Below are 19,534 nucleotides of genomic sequence, written 5' to 3' on the forward strand. Positions count from 1 at the left end.
TCTCTTGATTATTTCCTTAGAACAAATTCCTAGGTGAATTCCTGGGATGGGCATTTTTAAGGATCTTAATGTCCAATTTCCGAATTGCTTTCTGAATGTTAGCTGTGTCCTCCAGAGCTTCCAATTGGCGGAACATAGTCGCTAGTTCCTTGGGGGCAGAAATCATGACTGCATTGTCCCTGTAATATTTTTATGTGGCACAATGCTGGGAAGATAATAAGTGAATAATAAGTATATTTAGATAAGTCATTGGAGGAATGAATAAGTAATTACCCTGCTGGAGTAATGAATGTAACAAGGGACTGGCCATGTTGATGACACTTGAGGAGAACTTGCTTGCTGAATGCCTTCTTAGAAAAAGGAGGCATTGGCCCCTACGTGGGCTGTATCTTTTTCACAATCTCCTAATTACAATTTTGTCACCCTCTAGAAGAGGAAAGCTCGCCAAGGACAGCCCCAAACAGGCCAAAAAGTGTTTAAATCAATAGAAGGCATATTTTGCAGAATTTGTGATGGCTGCAGAAAAACATGTCACCAGGAGCCAGAGTGAATGGAATGGGATTTCTCTGCTGTTTCATCCTCTAGGATGTTGCATTTTAAGGACCATGGTCAGGTTCCATTTCTTCTTGCACTGGTTGGAAAACCGGACTCCAGTGGTGGAGGTTCATTTCAGGGCAAAAGAAAAAAAAAACTCTCTGTCTGTCCTTGGCCTGATTTGCTGACCCTGGTTCCTGGTGGGCTGTCTTCACTTTGAAAAAGCTTGTTGGGTCTTTGCTGTGTGTGTTTTCCCATTTGAAGGAAACATGCCAAGAAACACACATACACATATGTACTCATGTGTACATGTTTATGTATATGTGTTGTGTGTTTTAATTAACAAAATAATACATGGTTGTAACAAATTAAAAAGAAAGTAGAAATGTAAATGGTAAAAAGCAAAAAAACTTTCTCCTTTGGGTTCTATAGACACACAAACATAAATATATACATTTATATATACATAGGTAGAATTTTAAAACTTTACCAAATAGGATCACATATGACACATTTGATTTTTTTTTACACTTAATTTGTTTTTTTTAACCTTAATGTCATATTGTGGCCATCTTTTCAAGTATGTTTATATAGCTCTACCTCATTTTTTAAGATAGTTTCATATTATTCCACTATAAAATGTTTAGTTTCCTGTTGATCAACCTATTGAATATGGATTAAAATAGTAATTGTGGGTGAATATTGACAGCACGTATCTGTGCGCCAGCATTGTTCTAAGTGCTTTATTTTATTTTATTTTGTTTTTTCTTGAGACAGGGTTTTGCTCTGTCGCCCAGGTTGGAGTGAAGTGCTGCAATCCCAGCTCACTGTAATCTCCGCCTGTTGGGTTCAAGATCCTCCTGCCTCAGCCTCCCAAGTAGTTGGGACTACAGGCACGAGCCACCATGCCTGAATAATTTTTGTGTTTTTTTTTTGGTAGAGACAGGGTCTCACTGTTTTACTTAGGCTGGTTTTGAACTCTTGGGGTCAAGTGATCCACCTGTCTTGGCTTCCCAGCATGCTGGGATTACAGGTGTGAGCCACCACATCTGGTTGTGCTTTGTACTTATTAACTCATTAATCCTTGTGACAACCCAGTAAGGTAGAATTCATGTTTATGTCCTACTTTATGTGAGGACATTTGTGGCACAGAGAGGCTAAGTAACTTGGTCAAGGTTGCTCAGTTAGGAAGTGGCAAAGCCAGGATTCAAATCCAGCCATCAGGCTCAGCACATATGCTCTTAAGTTTGTTTGCAGTTCTAAATGATGCTGTGGTGAACGTCCCTGTAACCTGTGTGCATTCTCGTTGGTATTTCGGAAGGAGAGTTTTCTAGAAGCAGGAACTCTTGAGTGGTAGCTTCACTCTCTTTTCAATAAGAATTATAGCGATGTCATCATGTCCACATAGATGTCACTTATAGAAGTGATAGAGAGCAGCATGAGTATCAAAGTAATAAGGTACTAACACGTCACATACAACAGTGCAATGCCTGATTGGTAGACTTGGTAGATACGCAACCTTTTGTCTGTGGGGTAGATGAACAACGATGACGATGATCTTTTGAGTTTATGATTTTGCACAAACAGCAGAAGCAGTGTTTTCCCTTTAGAGAGATAACTGTTCAGCACCAGGACTATTGGATCGGTGGTAAATGGGGTTCCTTCCCACTCTGTGCTGTATTTTTGGGAAGATCCTGAAGACCATACTTTATGTAATTACAGGGCTTTCACTGTGATGAGACCTGGGGGAGAAACAGTGGCCAGTGGGTGGTTTGTTGGGAAGGTGGGTGGAGACTGCATTGCATTTGTTTCATTACATCTCAGAACACAGTTTTATTCTTTTGCTTTCCTTTCTTGTGCAGTGACAGAGAGTCGAGGGATTGTGGATAGCCTGCAGAAGTTTTCCTCGCTCCCTGCTTACCTCCCCACGAGCTTGCACATCTCCAATGCAGAGGAGTCATTTTTCCTTAAAGAAGCCAACCAAGACCTCACAAGGAACTCCAGTCTGCAGGCCCGGGTGGAGCCATTCTTCATCTACCGAGCCAGGACACCCCCTATTATCAATGCCAGCTATGGCCCGTTTTCAGTGGAGAAGATAATCCCCCAGGAGCTCCTGTTGACATCTACAGCCTTTGGAAACATGGACAAGTTTCCCTTCAACTGGAAATTGAAATCCCACATCCTCGACAGCTCCATCTACTCCAACAGACCCAAAGTGCAGACCTTGTTTTATGTCACTGGCATGGGCTGGGATGACAGCGACCTTACAGAAGATCTACCCTGTGTCAAGATGTTTGCTTTCCCTGAGGCCAGGGAAGTGGCGGCCAGCTGTCGGCTGCAAGGGGCCCCAGGGCTGTGTGTGGCTGAGCTGGAGCTGCTGCCCGAGTGGTTCAGCTCAGGCCTGGACCTGGAGCCAGAGGAGGAGATCCCAGCCCTGCTTGGGGGCACCGCGATGGAGCTCTTCTTCACGCTCTACCCAGCCGACAAGGCTGGCCAGTGTCCTCTGGAGGAGGAAGGCAAGTGGGAGAACAATATCCACTCGGGCCTGGAGAGCCCCCAGCAAGTGTTTCCAGCCCGAGAGAGGATTGGGAGTGTGGTGGTCTACCCAACCCAAGATGATCTGAAGTGGTCCCTGGTGAGCTTGGACGAGAATGTGGTCATCTCGGTACCTCTGAATCTAGTCCGGGAAGGGGACACGGCCACCTTTTTGGTCTCTCTGACCAGTAGCTCTGTGGCAGACCAGTTCACTCTTAGGTAAGAGGCTTTGCCAGGTGGGATGGAACAGAAGCTAACTGTTAGTAATCAATGAATTGTCAATTAATAAAATGGGTGTTGATCATTTGCTGATGTCAAAAATGAATACAGCTGGTCATTAAAGTGGTGAAACAGATTTTATTCAGTAACTATGGACAGTAGGTAAAAGAGCTGAGCTTCATTACAATTTGTGCAGAGGTGATTCGTGTGTTTTAAAGGAAGGATGAGGGATGGGGAAGAGTGGAGTCTCCATAGAGCCAGAGAAGCGACATAGTACAAAGGGTTGGGCAGTGTGAAGCAGTGAGTCCAGCTTCGTCTGCTGGCTGGCAGTTATCAAAGTTAGGATTTTATCCTCCCACAGAGGCTGGGAGACAGAAGTCCTGTCCTTCCTGATGATTCTGTTTCAGAAGAATGGCTCTCAGGTGCTTGGGAGAGATGCTTCTTAGTTGCAAGAGACAGATATTTACAGTTGTAAACCCTTTCTCATAAATACTGTAGGAAAGGGAGGTCGGGGCCTATCATCAGGTGTGCATTGGTGGGAACAAACATGAAATTTCCCTGGCCATGCTGAGCTTTCTTAAGCAGGTATTATAAGAGGTGCAAAAGTGATCCTAGGGAGCTAGACTTACGCCGCTAGAAGCCATATTAGAGTTTGATCAAGTTTCTTCGCGTGGAGGTTTGGATGGAGTTGTCATGTGCTGAGAGTTCTGCAGTTCTCAGTATCCAGTGTAGTGAGAGATTGAAAACATGAACTAGAGACCCACACAAGACACTAGACCAGGGGTCAGAAAACTTCTGGAAAGGGCCAAATGGTAAATAGACATCATGGGCCATGTAGTCTCTCTGGTGATGACTCAACTCTGTTGTTGCAGCATGCAAGCAGCCATAAATGAATGGGTGTGGCTGGGTTCCAATAAAACTTTAGTTACAAAAACAGAAGGTTGAATTTAGCCCAGGGGTCATGGTTTGCCAACCCCTGCAATATATGATCATGTTGAAGCTTGAGTAGTAGAGACCGTAAAGTCTATAGGAATTCACAGATGAGAGTTGTGTGTGTTGCAGTGGGCGGAGAATTTTTCATTTTGAGCTAGATCTTGAAGGATGAGTGGAATTCGGGGGCAGAGAAAGAAACAGTTCAAAATTGGGGGAAACAAAGGCCAGCCAAGAGACTGAGACAACATAAGTATATTAAAAGCAAGAATTTAATATAAAGAACCATTAGCTATGTACAAAGAAATGTTAACTAGGTAATTGAAAAGTCAAGAAGGCATTACTGAGGTACTAGGGAAGAGGCAGCTGCAGAAAGTGGCTATCCTCCCTTTGGCTGGGAGAATAAGGGAAGTTAAAAGTTTCAAAAACTTGGAGCTTGGAGCAGGGACCCTGTAGAGCAGAAACTAAAACCCCTGAGAAGTGGGCACAGCTTGTGCTGGTGTCACCAGGGCTAGGAGTTATAAAACTGGTTCTTCAATAGTTGGAAATACTGCAAACTGGATTCATGTGCTATTATGGAAGTGAATTGCAGCTGCTGTTATGAAGCAGCAAGGCTGGGTGCCACTCATCAGAACAAGAAGCAAATAGGAAGTCAATGGAAAGAGGAGAAAATTCCTTCTCCCACCTTCCACCTGCCAGTCTCCCTCTAGCAACCCCTATTGACAGAACAAAACAAAGATCCTGCTGGCATCTATATTTTCTGAAGGCTCCCCCAAATAAATCTGTTGTAAAACCAGGATTAAATACAACTGTTCTAGAACTCTGCATTCTAGACTGTGAGGTTCAAGTGTTTCTTCTTCAGGAAGACTTTTAAGGCTCTCACATGATAGTCTGACCTATCCCTGCCCTGTATGATGTGTCAGGCAGAATCCTAGAATGCTACATATCAGTAGAAACCTTGTAAATGAATTCCAACTTCTAAATATACTAAAGAGCTTTCTAAGACAATTTCTTTCTCTGCAGTAAATAATTCTTTGTTAAAATGAGTCAGCAGCCTCTATCTGTATGATGAAGATTTGGTTTTAGGATCGCTAAAAGTAGGGGACTTCTATGTGCTGGGGGGACAAGCCTGTCTTTTCCTAATTTTGCTCACAAAAATGGATATCAGTAGGAGACAGTGGTGGCTTTGCCATATACCTGCTGTGTGTCCTTGGGCGAGTCACTTAACGTCTCTGGACCTTAGTTTCCCCGTTGGTATGATAGGGATAGTGATGAAATCTATCTCCTGGGGTGGTGGTAAAGATTAAATAATTTAATAAAGTTCTTAAAACAATGCCTGGCAAATTGTGAGTCCTCAGTGAATGTTAGCCTGTGGTTGTTTCCCTTTCATTCAGGAACTGGGTGTATAAATTCCAACATAAGCGAACCTTGCTTTACAGATACAAAGAAGGAGAAGTGGGGAATTCATTGTGAGTCCAGCATGCTCCTTCCAATCCTGACTGAGGATGATCATGCCCTTTTGGAGTTGTGCTTATTCAGATGCCCACCAACAGGATTCCAAGGCTCTGGGAGATCCCAAGTGGGTTTTGTAGCCTGGAAGAAGCCAGGATTCTATTTGGAGCCTCTTGATTTAGTCTTTGGCTGTTACTGATTCAAAACTTGGTGTGGACTGAGCCCTGTGCTAGTTACTCCACTGGAAGGGGTGGGGTGGTCTAAAACCAGTTATTGGCTCTCATAGAAACTAGAGAAGCCTGAAATCCAACCCCATAGAGATTCTTTTAATATAAGGCGGTGCCATATGTTTGCTGTAGACCAAGAATGGCCAAGGGATGGCTTCACTGCCCCTGCCTCTTAGCACTTCCTCTACCATGGCAGACATTACCAATCAACTGCAGCACTTCAGCACTCCCTCTACCATGGCGGACATTACCAATCAACTGCAGCACTTCAGCACTCCCTCTGTCATGGAGGACATTGAGCCTACCCCTTCAGGCAACCCCTATCACTGCTGTGGGGGGTTGGCACATAAGACTAAACTTATTTGCTACTCCTGATGTAGAGATAATATTTTGGATGTGAAGTTAGAAGAAAAGGAGGGCAGATGGTCTGGTGGTCAGCAAAGCCTCGAAGTCTGGTTGGGAACAGCATTTCAGGCCAGGCAGTGGCATACACAGCGTTAGCTAACATTCATTGAGACTTAGAATGATTCAGCCCATGTGGTAGGTCCATTACAAGAATTAACTCATTAAACTCTGTCACAAACAACTGAAAGAGGCAAGTACTATTATTATTCCCATTTTTTTGAGGCACAGAGAAGTTAAGTAGCATGTCCAGGGTCACACAGGTAGGGAATGGTTGGTGTGAACCCCTGTGATCTGACCCTAGAGCTTGTGACCTTCATCCCCACAGTTCACTGCCTCTAACAGACAAGGAGGGGCACCAGCCACACCCCTAGCTGTGTGTGGCCCAGTCAGGCCAGAGCTGAGGGTTAATTTAGGGAAGAGGAGATTCATTTAGGAATGAGACTAGAAGAGGACTCAACATCCAGACTGTAGAAAGCCTCAGAGTATTATCTTCTTGGTAGGTAGAAACCCCTTAAGTATTTTTCTTTTTTCCCCAAGAAGTTAATTTTAGAACTGAAAGGGACTTTAATTCTGACTTGGTCTTGAAAAATCAAGCAATGAACTGTCAGCCTTCTGGAAATAGCATCCCTGGGGCCTTTGGAATTTGGATTGTGAGTCTGCAGCCCTCCAGCAGCATCTTCCTTTAGGGAATCCACTAAGATTTTAGATTCTTGGCCTTTGGAGTTAAAGCGACAGGAGAGGGAGAGGACCAGAGGAGGCAATTCAGCCAAAGGATGTTCCCAAATTCCCAAATCTTTGTTTAAACTTTAGCTGTGGGGCCTTGGTACTTACTTAAAGGAAAAACATCTACTCAACAGTTTGTAAAACTGGTGGCAGTAGCCAAATTCAGCCCACAGAGGTGTGCCTTATTTAGCCCACCTGGCGTTCTTTAAAATATTTAAGACAGTTACCAACCTCTAACAATTGGGAGGTTTTATATACCATTTTCTTTGAAAATTTTGAAGATTCAGCAACTTAGAGCTAGCTGGTTGTAGTTCACCGCCTTTAGATGCATCATAAATTGTCTAACTCACCCCAGTCCCTACCACTCCCTTTTGTCTCACACCTGGCCCATTTCACTCACATATGTCACCCATCTGGCTCCTGAGGGTATTTGAATTTTGGAACCCTGATTCAGTACTGGGATAAAAAAGGATGCAGTGCTAAAAAGGGAGTTTAGATTTTCATCTATAAAGGCAGGCATTGCCAATTCATTGTGCGTGTTTGTGGGAGTCAGAAGTGACCAGTGGGTGCATCACGGGGAGTGAAACCACCCTCCATTATCGTTGGCATTATGGAGTGAGTTGGTTACTTCATGTAAAGCGCTTACAAGAGTGCCTGGCACACTGTAGACACACCAGTACTCTTTTATGCTATAATTAATATGTGTTAATGGATACTGTTAATTCGTACTTTTAAATTATCATGTGTACTTGTCCCAGGTTCTGCATTTACCCTTTCCATACATTCCCTCACTGTGTTATCACAGCCACCATGCAAGGTAAGTACTAGTCACGTCCATGTTATGGATATGGAAGCTGCGACTCTGAGAGCTGAGCGGTTACCTGTCTGAGGTCATGCATTGGGGAAGTGGTGGAATTGGGGTACAGGCCTGCATGTGTGAGTTGAGAGCCCCCACTTTAAACCCCTCTTCTGGGCTCTTCTGCTTGTGTGGATGGGGACTGATCTTTATTCACTATTAAAGCTCTCTGGGTCAGCATTTAGATTACTTATGAGGCTTTATTTGATGGCCAGAGAAAAATGCATTGAGATTGTGGAAATAAATGAAGACCATCCACATGAGAACAAACAGAGGAATATTTACTCAGAGCTTACTGTGTCAGTGGGGGTTGGCCACCAGCACTTGCACTGGCAGAGACTCAAAGGCAGGCAGAGGAATGAGAAAGCTTCAGGTGTGCTTGGATTGGAGGGTTTTGGCCTGGAGGAGCTGGAGGCGGGATAGCTAGAAGCAGACATTTTGTGTGATGGGCTTGGGAGCACATTTGGCTTTCTCTGGTTGGCCCTGAGTTGGAAGCAGAGGTAGAAAAGAGAAGAGGTGGGCGTCTTTGACCAGGTTCTGACTATTCTAGGCTGATTGCTGCAGAGGTCGTGGTTTGACTTCCTGGCTGCTGCAAGGTGGAAGGTCAGAGTTTTATTGTTATATGCTGTCTGGCCATTGTCCATTTGTATATTCAGTCTCTCGAAATAAGATACTTTTCTTAGGCCTCAGGGAATGTGTTATTTCCCAACGTAACTGATTGTCTGTTTTAATCATGTCTCTTATGAATGAAATGTGACACATTTCATTCTGGCTCAGATGAGGACCCAGATCAAAGCGTGAATGTGCGCAAGATTTGCTGAGATCTAATTTTAGAGCTGGAGACACATGGAAAAGAAACAGATGTGTAGCATTCCACGTGCCATGCTGCTGTTTCAGACTGCGCAATGTAGAGGGGCCAGTCTGAACAAAAATTAACTCGGTGATTCTCTAATACCAAGATAGATCCTGTGCAGCATTAGCGTGTACATCTCACTCGTGCCTTGAAAAACCTTTCATCAAAGGCTCACAAAGTGGTGTTTGGAGGGGCTGGGGGCTGGGGGCTGGTGACAGGGAAGTGCTAGGCTGGAGTTGCGGCAGGTCTTTGCCACACTTCCAGGAAAGTTTGAAATATTATGAAATTCTGCCCTCTCCAAATATAGTATCTCTGGGGCTGAGAGAGATCCTGGGAAGCTTTATCTCTGATTTATTCAAATAGGGTTTTCTCAGCTCACACAGAGAGCCTCCTGGGCTAACCTTTCAGCCTCTTAGACAGTGGAGCCCAGTAGTTAAGAATGTGAACTCTGAAGCCAGACTGTCTGGGTTTGAATCCTGACTCTGCCACATTCCAGCTGTGTGACTTTGGGAAAATTACTTAACTTCTCTGTGCCACAGTTTCCCCATCTGTTAAGTGGGGACAGTTTATGCTTTAAGTGACTATTTATGAAGTGTCACCTTTGTGGTCAGGTCAGACTCTTCCTTTAAGTTGGAAGCCACCTTCCTTCTGAGTGTTCAGGCCAAACACCCAGTAACCACGATTGATTCTCCCTATTCTCTGACACTCCATAGCTGAGTCATCAGCAGTTTCTGGAGTTCTTCCTCTGAAATATAGACTCTTATCTACCTCCACTGCTATGACCCAGGTCTAAGCCAGCGTCCCCTCTGGGCTGGACATCTACAGGAGCCCCCTTGAGGTCTCCCTGACTCCATTTTTGCCCCTGTAGTCTGGGTTAAAGGCTCAGGCCGCCATGTTGCCTAAAAGGCCCTGCGTAGTCTGGACCTGTTATCTCCCATGACTTTTCCTCTCCCTCCCTCAGCAACAGCCATGCTGGCCCACCCCCTTTTTGGCCTTTAGGCATGCTCCCAACCAGGGCCTCCCCACCGGCTTCAATAACTCACCCCCGGCTTCCTACTTAATTCTGCACCCCCGCCCCACTGGGCCCCTTGCCCTGTCCTGATTTTTTGACCTACTTTATTTGTGTTAATGACATAAGATATCATTGTTTATTGTCTGCTTTTTCCTGTTAGCAAGTGATCTCCATAAGGGCAAGGACCTTTGTCTCCTGTACTTTTGATGTATCTTAAGGATCTAGAACAGTGTCTACCACATAGTAAGTGCTCAATAAATACTTGTTGAATGAATGAATATATCCTAGGTATTTTGAGGCATTGTTCCCGGATAAAGGGAACAATGGCAATGGATGAATGAATGGTCAAGATTGTATGAATTCCTGATGTAAATAAATAACAATTTCATAAATATTGAAAGTTAGGACACGTAGGGGATGCAATTCTGGCAAAAGTTTCCTCCTACCTGTAATGTGATAACTGATGCATCACCTCTAATCAAACGATGGGCTATGTCAGTGTATTCTAAACTTGAGTAATTCATACACCATCTTTGAGTTTTTTTGGTCATATCAGATACCACCATGTGCCACCTTCATAAGTTAAATCATGTACCTGTGCCTTCTGTGCAGTTTTTATTTACTCTTTTTCTTTAAATCAAATCACATTTTAAAACTCATAGGAATGCATTTAAAAAGGAAACCTAACACCTGGTACCATAAATGGAAACCAATATTACTTATTAACATGAAAGGGTATTATAAAAATAAATTAACATAAAATAGCAACAACAAAAAACAATGCCATTCAGTTCCAAGTAGGCACCATCACCTGCTGAAGGCCGGGGACGTGTGGCCTGGTCTCTGTAGAAGAAGAAGAGCATGTGCTATGGAGAGGCCAGGGCCACACTGAGTCACCACTGAAAGTCATCAGAGGCTTAAAGGAGACCTGGATGGGGATGTTTGTCTCCTCCAGGACTTGATGTTATTTAAGGCCACGCCTGTGTATCAGAAACATGTGCAGACCCAGGACCCATGTCATGCCCTGGGAAACCTGGCTGATGTTGACTTTCTTATCCATGAGAAGACAGTGCAGCCTTAGTTGCACCCCAGGCATTACCGGCTGGTTAGCCTCAGTCTCCCCCATCCCTGGGTTGGAGGCAGAACTCTGTTGGGTGCATTCTCCCGGTGCCCTGCAGGCTGCCAGCTCTATGTAGTAGTCTTTGATTGTACAAGTGTTTTCTGGTCATCTATTATGTGTGGCGTATCTTTGGTTTGCCCTTCTAATTTCCTTCTTTCTTTTGAAATCAAGCACCCATGCTCCCATCCCTAATCAAGTTCACACTCTCTATAGGGGGAGACAGCAAACATACAAATAAATAGAAATACACACAATTAAAACCCATGCTAAGAGCCATGAAGGAAACCACGGAATACAAGACATTTTCATTTTGTTTTACTTATTTTAAAATTTTTTAGCTTTTTATTTTGGAATCCTTTTAGATTTATGGAAAAGTCTAAAACTTCAGTTTTCCTTAATGCTAATATCTTATGTAACCACAATACAAATACAAAAACTAGGACATTAATGTTGGTATATTGTCACTTAACAGACATTCTTAAAAATTGCCAGTGGTCCCACTGGTATCCTTTTTCTGCTCCAGGAACCCCACAGCACAGGATTGTTATATCTTGGTTGTCTCCTTCATTCTGTTCTTTACACTTCTTTTCATTTTTTTCTATGACTTAAACACCTTTAAAGACTGCTGGTCAGTTATTTTTGAGAAAGTTCCTCAATTTGGGTCTGTCTGGTGTTTTCTCATGATTGGATTGAGGATGTATATATTTGGCCAGAAACTAGTGAAGTGCTCTGTCCTCCTCAGTGCACCGTATCAGGAGGTACCTGATGTGTCTTCTCAGCAGTGATGGTTAAGTTGGTGTCTGCCCAGTTTCTCCACTGTAAAGTTGCTATTTCCCCCTTTGTAGTTAGTAATAATAACACCTGGGAAGATTCCTTGAGATTACACATTTATCTTGTTTTGCATCATCCTTTTGCTCATAACTTTTGGCATCCATTGATGATTCTTGTCTCAAATGCAGTAATTTCTAAGTGAATGACTTAGAAGTGAATATTGTGGAAAAATCTTGGCTCTTCCTGATCACTTCTTATTTGAATTTATTTTGTGAGGCAAAGTAGCAAACATAAAAGCCATGTTTGCTCATTTCTACTTGCCAGCATAATTTCACAAAACTCCTGACTCCATAGTGACGTGCAGCTCTCCGGAAGGATGCTTTAAAGACAAAATAGGATCGAGCACATGGCCCCCTCATCTCTTGCTTGAATCACTGCATTTCTTAATAGATAAATGATCCTAGTCCTTGCCTTTTCCTGCACATAAGATAATACCTGACAGGGTGAATGTTTATGCTTCTACAATCTATAACCAGATGTGCTTAGTAATCTATAACCAGATGTATTCCTACACCCAATACAATGAATAAAAATTATGCAAATATATTGCAATTTTATTATGTTTTTTCCAATCTATAATATACCTTAGCACTGTTAAATATATACTACTATATGTAATCTATAATATTCTTATAACAATCCTGTTAAGATGTTATATTGTCTACAAAAAAGACAATGTTAAAAAAAACCCAGATCATATTAGTAAAAAAAATAGATATGCTCCAAATAGTATTTTCTGATAAATAGACAAATATACACTCTGGGCTCAGTGCTCGTTCCTTATGGTTACAACTAAAGACCATGAGCTTCCTAAAAAAATAGCCTCCCTAACTACACGAGACAATCAACACTGATTTTATAAATACTAGACAGTTGATTTATGACCAAAAGAGAAAACTTGTAAGAAAAGTAACAAATGTCAAAAGCCATGTTTGGTCATTTCTACTTGCCAGCATAAGTTCACGAAACTCCTGACCCTGTGATGACTTATGACTTTTGGGAAAAATACTTTAGAAACAAAACAAGGCCGGGCGCAGTGGCTCACACCTGCAATCCCAGCACTTTGGGAGGCCAAGTCAGGCGGATCATGAGGTCAAGAGATTGAGACCATCCTGGCCAACATGGTGAAACCCCATCTCTATTAAAAATACAAAAATTAGCTTGGTGTGGTGTCACGCGCCTGTAGTCCCAGCTACTTGGGAGGCTGAGGCAGGAGAATCACTGGAACCCAGAAGTGGAGGTTGCAGTGAGCTGAGATCATGCCACTGTACTCCAGCCTGGCGACAGAGCAAGACTCCATCTCAAAACAAAGCAAAGCAAAACAAAACAAAACAAAATAGAACACATGGCCCCCACATCTCTTGCCTGAGTCACTACATTTTTTAGTTGATAAATAATCCTAGTTCTTGTCTTTTCCTACATGTAAGATAACATCTGACAAAGGGATTTTACTTCTGCAATCTGTAACCAGATAAACTTTAATAATCTATAACCCGATTTACACTTACTCCCTAAACCTTGATGTAATTTTACACACACTGAACCTCTACAATCTGTATATGTTATAAAGTAAAAAACTGTTTCAAAACAGTCTGAAACAACCTCTCCAAGAGACTCCTCCTAGACTATAGTCTTCAATAAGACTGTACATGAAACTAATTTTAATTCCTTAAAAACTTAATTGTTTTCTTTAGCCGACGATATAAAGAGGTGAACTGGTAGCAAGTAGACATCACATTGGACATCGTTAAACTTTTACTGCCTGGTGCTGGAATGAAGGAAGGTGGTCTGTGTGCTCAGGGGGTCTGGAAGGCTTTGAGGAAACAGCCATTCTTGACCTGCAGCGTAAAGTAGCAATGCAAGGTATGGTGTAAGTCCCTGAGGAAGTGGTGTGGGTAGGAAGTGACGCCAGGTAAAGGTCATCAGTGCAGTCCACGGGGGTAAATCAGGGCAGGCCTCCTGGAGGAGGAGGCTGTGGAGGATGGGCAGGTTTTGGATCAATTAAAGGAAAATAGGAGAGGGTATGTGGATAGGGCAGTATGATCAAAGAACCTGGTATGCCCAGGAAGCTCTCGAGAGGCAAGTTTTCCGAGTGATTAGAATCAGTGAGGCTTGGGGTCAAATCTCAACTCCCCTCCTTACTGGCTGTGTGACCTTGCACATGTCACTCCACCTCTCTGAGCCTTGCCTTCCTCTCCTGTACAGCGAGAGTAGTAATAGCACCAGTCTTTCGGGCCGCGAAGAGTAAATGAGATAAGGAAGCTACCAAACCTAGCGCCTGGGAGCAATTTGACTGTGATGCTTGGTGCCAGTCTTAGTGGCGTCTGAGTGGATTCTGGAAGCTGCCTCAAGGACATACTACAGGGACACGCCCACTGCCCAGCCCACCCTCAGCAGCGGCTCCCACCCCCTATGCACGTGTCACATGCAGGGCTTCCCATGAGGTTCTTACATACGTTGTCATCACTCATCCTCAGGACAGCTCTGGAAATGACTGGTTCCTCCATTTAGAGATGAAGAAACGGACTCAGAAACGCTAATGGTCTCTTGACCAAGGGTCACACAGCCAAAGAGTAACAAAACCAGGACCCCAACCCAGATCAGCCCACTTCAAAGCTCATGCCTCTCTCATGATCCCCCATTTCAAAGGTTAATAATCTTAATGCATAGTTTTTACATTTAAAAAAACAGCTACCTATTTGAGGAACATTCCCCATGTGGCAACACAGATTCGGGCTTTGTTAGTCTCTTTTCCCAAATAAAACTCAGATTTTCCTTGAGGAAAGTGTACAGAGACACAGATGCTCTGAAAGCTGCAACCTTGGAGCCCAGATCAAGCCAACAGCTAAGAGCTTAGATTTTGGTAGAGCTTGGAAACGAGGACCAGGAGTGTTTCCCAAGCCAACTGTAACCTGCACATCGTGCTTAGCTGTCACTGGTTCCGATGTTATCTGCTGCATTTAGCGGGCCTGTTTCTGTTAATAAGAACATGTGCTTACCCCCCAAATCTGCCTTGTTTTCTCTCCCAGTTGCATTGGAGTCTGTGAGCTCTGATTGAAGCTGGTAAGAAGTGAGTGTAAATTTCAGATGCTTGAAGAGCCTGTGCACAAAAGTAGATTTTTACCTGAACTGATAACTTTTATCTCAGATCACAACTTTGGAAAATTGGAGTATACCTAGATTATGGTGGTGGCCAGTAACTTAGTGAACACTTAGTTTGTACCAAGCCACACTTAATGTGCCATGGCCTTAGACCCTGCAGTCATGCTAGGAGGCTGGAATGATTGTTTTTGAGCCTGTTTTACAGATGAAGAAACAGAGCCCCTGCCTCTGCCTGCCTGCACCTGCTGCCAGGTGTGTGGTGTTTGTTGGCAGGGCTACTTGTCTGCAAGTGGCTGGGGCATGACCTTGGCTGACCTTGACAACCAGCATCAAGGCCTTTCTTTCCTTCTCCTGCTTAGTGCTTCCCTGTGCCTAGGTGCTGACTCCCTGATTGACATGCTTGCAGGACGAGGCTCTGTCTCACCCCTGACACCGAGTTCTCATTCTTCAATTATGCTCTCCTTGTACTTACATTTTGTTTCTTTTAGAGTCTATCCCAGTAATTTTATTTCAAACGACCTGGAATATTGTTTTTTAAAAAAGAAACCCCAAGGAGTTTTATACAAGCCCTGGATAATGTACATTTTTTAATGTGGTAAAAAGCAGTTGACATGAAATTGACCCTATTAACACATTTTAAAGTGTACAGTACAGTAGTGTTAACTACATGCACACTATTGGATAGTAGGTCTCCAGAACTTGTTCATCTTGCAGGACTGAAACTACACTCACCACATAGCCATGTCCCATTTCTCCCTGCCGCTTGGCTTCTGGTAGCCACCATTCTTGAGTTTGAGTCCTTTAGGTGCCTCATAGAATGGAAACCATGCAGTATTTGTCCTTCTATAATTGACTGATTCATCTGTGACTTTTGAAAACATAATTTTAAAATACACAAGTAATACTGTAAAACAATAACCTGCAACAATACACACAAGGCCAGCATCCCTGTTGACAACCCCCTTCCAGTCCTGATTGCTTCCAAGGGGGTAACTGACCCATTTACAGTTTAGTGTTGAACCTTAAAGAGCACTTTCTCGTGCCCTAATCTTTTTATCTGCTCGAAGAGCTCTGTGGTAAGTTAAATAGTCATTCCCCCGTCGGTGGGCGTTGGGTTGCCTCCAGTTTTTCACTGGCACCTCAAGAAGTGCTGCAGGGAACATCCTTGACTCTGCCGCGTTGAACACAAGCATTTCTCTGGGGTGGAGGCAGCAGGGTAGAGTGGCTCAGAGTTTGGAGCCTGGAGCCAGACTGCTGGCTCAAATCTGAACTTGACCATCTGTAAAGTACCAGTTTTAAACTTAAGTGTAAATAAAGTTAAAAAATGCAGTCTCAATTGAACAAGGGTCCCCAGAGTTGCCAGCGCCAGGGTGCTTCACCATCCCTTACTGATCCCCACAACCCTGCCCATACCTCTGTGAGCAGGCCCTTCATGAGACCTTCTGAAGCCCTGATGGATACAGTGGTGTGTCAGTTAGCACAGCAGTAAAGAAGGAAGCTGCCTGGGTCCAGCCTAAACCACCTTTAAGGCTTGGACCTGAGAGTGAAGGTCTAAGAGCAAGCAGTGTGGGGTCTGCCTCTCCGTTGGAAATTTAACCCTATGAGATAGAACTGGCAGTTTTCAGTGCCCAGTAGTGTTCTTTGGACATGAGTGAAATAGGGTTGGTGGCACCACTAGGACTTTCTGTTCCAGACTTAGAATATTGAGTGTGTGTGTGGCAGGCACTTCGCTGTGTGCTTTTTATCCATCCCTCTTATGTACTTCTTTTCAATGATCTTCAGAGGTAGCAGAATGAGCATCCTTACCTGTTACATGAGGACACGGAGGCTTAGAAAGATAAGTGACTTCCTCAGAGTCACAAAGCCAAGAAGCTAGGGTATGAACCCAGGTCTTTCCATGCCCAGAATCTGAGCATCTCACTACTATGCTAGGCTCAGAGAGGCCACATCTTGAGATGGTTTAATATTCATTAGAGGAAAATGGATAAATGAATAGCTACATATTTATACAGATGAATACAGATACAAAAATAAATTCATGTCTCCATGAATAATAATAAATCTCCAAGATTTAAGGCTAAGTGGAAGAACGAAGCAAATTATTAGCTCATACCTACAGCAGCATACAGTTTAACACATGCAATATATTAATAATTCTATTTTTTGTATGTAAACACATTCCTGTTTGGTCAATGCATGTAATATATGTGGACATCATAAACACCAGAATCAGAGGACTGGTTATCTCTGGGGAAGGACAAAGGTTGAAGGGTATCTAGAGAAGTTCAACTGTATCTGCATGTTTTATCTGTTAATCTCATTAGTGGGAGACATGGGTGTTCATTTTATTCTTCTCCATACTCTTTTACATATTGGACATATTTTATATTTTTCCCATATTTTATCTTGAAAAATTTTAAACATGACAAAGTTAAAAGAAATGTATTATAAGAATCCATATACCCACCCCAAGAATCCATATACCCACCCCTTAGATTCACCATTAATATTTTACTGTTCTTACTTTACTACATACCTATCAATCCATCTCTTCATCCATCAGTTCATCTTATTTTTTGATGTGTTTAAAAGTAGTTTGCAGACATCTGTTCACTTCCTTACAAATAGCTCAGTATGCACATTATTAGCTAGGATTTGATATTCATGTGATTTTGACTGGAATTACATTGACTGTGGAGATCAATTTGTGGAGAATTACCATTGTAACAATGTTAGGTCTTCCGATACATGAACATGGTATATTTCTTCGTTTATTTACATCTCCTTTGATTATCTTTAGCAATGCTTTGTAGTTTTCATTGTACAGATCTTGCACATCCCTTGTTAACTTTATTTCTTAGTCTTTTATTTTTTAATATTATAAATTGACTTGATGACTTTATTTTCATTTTAAAATGTTTTGTTGCTAGAATATAGAAATACAGTTGATTTTTTGTGTGTACTGAGGTTGTATCCTGCAAACTTGCCAAATTCACTTATCTGTATCTTTATACTTAAAATATGCCTTTTGTAGACAGCACACACTTATGTCTTGTGTTTTTTATCTGTTTTGATAATCTGTATTTTAATTAGTATGCTTATTCCATTAATATTTAATATGTAATTTCATTAATGTGCTATTCTATTAATGTTCAATATAATTACTAATGTTATTAGATTTGGGGTTACCACTTTATTATTTGTTTTCTCTTTTTATTTGTTTGGTATTCCTCTGTTCTTCTTTTCCTGCTTTTTTTGGCATTATTTGCATACTTCTAAGAATTCTAGTTTAACTTTTATATAGGCTTTTTAGCTGCACTTTCTTGCAATATATTTTTAGTAGTTGCTTCAGGAGTTACCATATACATGCTTAACTTTTCACAGTCTATTTTGAGATAGACTTTCCATAAAATGTAAATTGTGGGTCCATTTAACCATCCCATATCCTTTATGTTAAAGTTATTTTGTGTAATTACATAGATACATGTTAAAAACCCTTGAAGAGAATATTATAACTTTTACTTTACATAGTTATATGTATTATAAAGACATTAGGAAGAAAAAGCAATAGTAGCCTTTTGCATTTATCCACATTTTGCCATTTCCGATGTTCTTCATTCCTTTCTGGGGATCTAAGTTTTCATTTGTTATTTCCCTTCAGCATGTATGACTTCTCTTGGCAATTTTTTGAAGTCCATATTTACTGGCAATAAATTCCTTTAGTTTCTTTTATCTGAAAATCCTTTATTTCATTGTTATTCCAGAAGAATTTTTTTTGCTACTTGTAGAGTTCTGAATTGGCAGTTTTTTTCTTCCAGCTTTTTAAAGATATTGTTCTACTTGATTTTAAAAATTATATTATAGTTGTACATATTTTTGGGCACTTGTGATATTTTGATACATGTATATGATGTGTAATTATCAAATCAGGGTAACTGATATATCCATCACCTCAAACATTTATCTTTTCTTTGTGTTGGGAACATTATAATTCTTCTCTTCTAGCTATTTTGAAATATATAATAAATTATTAACTATAATTTCCCTACTGTACTATTGAATACTAGAACTATTTCCTTCCATCTACTGTATTTTTGTACCCATTGACAACTTCTCATCCCTCTGCTTCCCACCCTCTGGTAACCTTAATTCTACTCTCTACCTCCAAGAGGCCCACTTTTTTGTTTTAAGCTATCACACGTTAGTGAGAACATGTGGTATTTGTCTTTCTGTGCCTGGCTTATTTAACACTTAACATAATGGCTTCCAGTTTCACCTATGTTGCTGTAAATGACAGGATTTCATTCTTTTTATGGCTGAATAATATTGCAGTATGTGTATATATATGTGTGTGTGTGTGTATGTATATGCAGCACATTTTCTTTCTTCATTCATCCATTGATGGACAACTTAGATTGATTCCATATCGTGGCTACTGTGAATAGTGCTGCAGTCAACATGGGAGTGCAGATATCTCTTTGATATGATGATTACCCACTAACAATGTATGAGTGTTCCTCTTTCTCAGCATCCTCACCAGCATTTGTTATTTTTTTTTTATTGTCTTTTTGATAATGCCATTTTAACTAGGGTGAGATGGTGAGATGTTTTGATTCCACTTGCTTTTAACGTCCATTATTTCTAATAAGAATTCTAATAAGAAGTCTGCCATTAATTGAATCAGTCACTTGTAGGTAATGTGTTGCTTTTCTTTTGCTGCTTTTAAGATTTGCTC

At 41.8% G+C, this 19,534-nt stretch overlaps 1 protein-coding gene across 8 annotated transcripts in view; it reads left to right on the forward strand.

Moving 5' to 3' along the window:
- TMEM132B (transmembrane protein 132B) overlaps nucleotides 1–19,534 on the forward strand; it is a 507,637-nt gene that overhangs the window by 199,813 nt on the left and 288,290 nt on the right. For all 8 annotated transcript variants that reach the window (XM_077955780.1, XM_077955786.1, XM_077955787.1 and 5 more), the window contains one exon: nucleotides 2,397–3,288. In XM_077955780.1, coding sequence (XP_077811906.1) covers nucleotides 2,397–3,288 — 892 coding nt within the window. The remainder of the gene's footprint in view (nucleotides 1–2,396; nucleotides 3,289–19,534) is intronic.

Source organism: Macaca mulatta, chromosome 11 (genome assembly GCF_049350105.2).
Source record: "Macaca mulatta isolate MMU2019108-1 chromosome 11, T2T-MMU8v2.0, whole genome shotgun sequence".
Lineage (NCBI taxonomy): Eukaryota > Metazoa > Chordata > Mammalia > Primates > Cercopithecidae > Macaca > Macaca mulatta.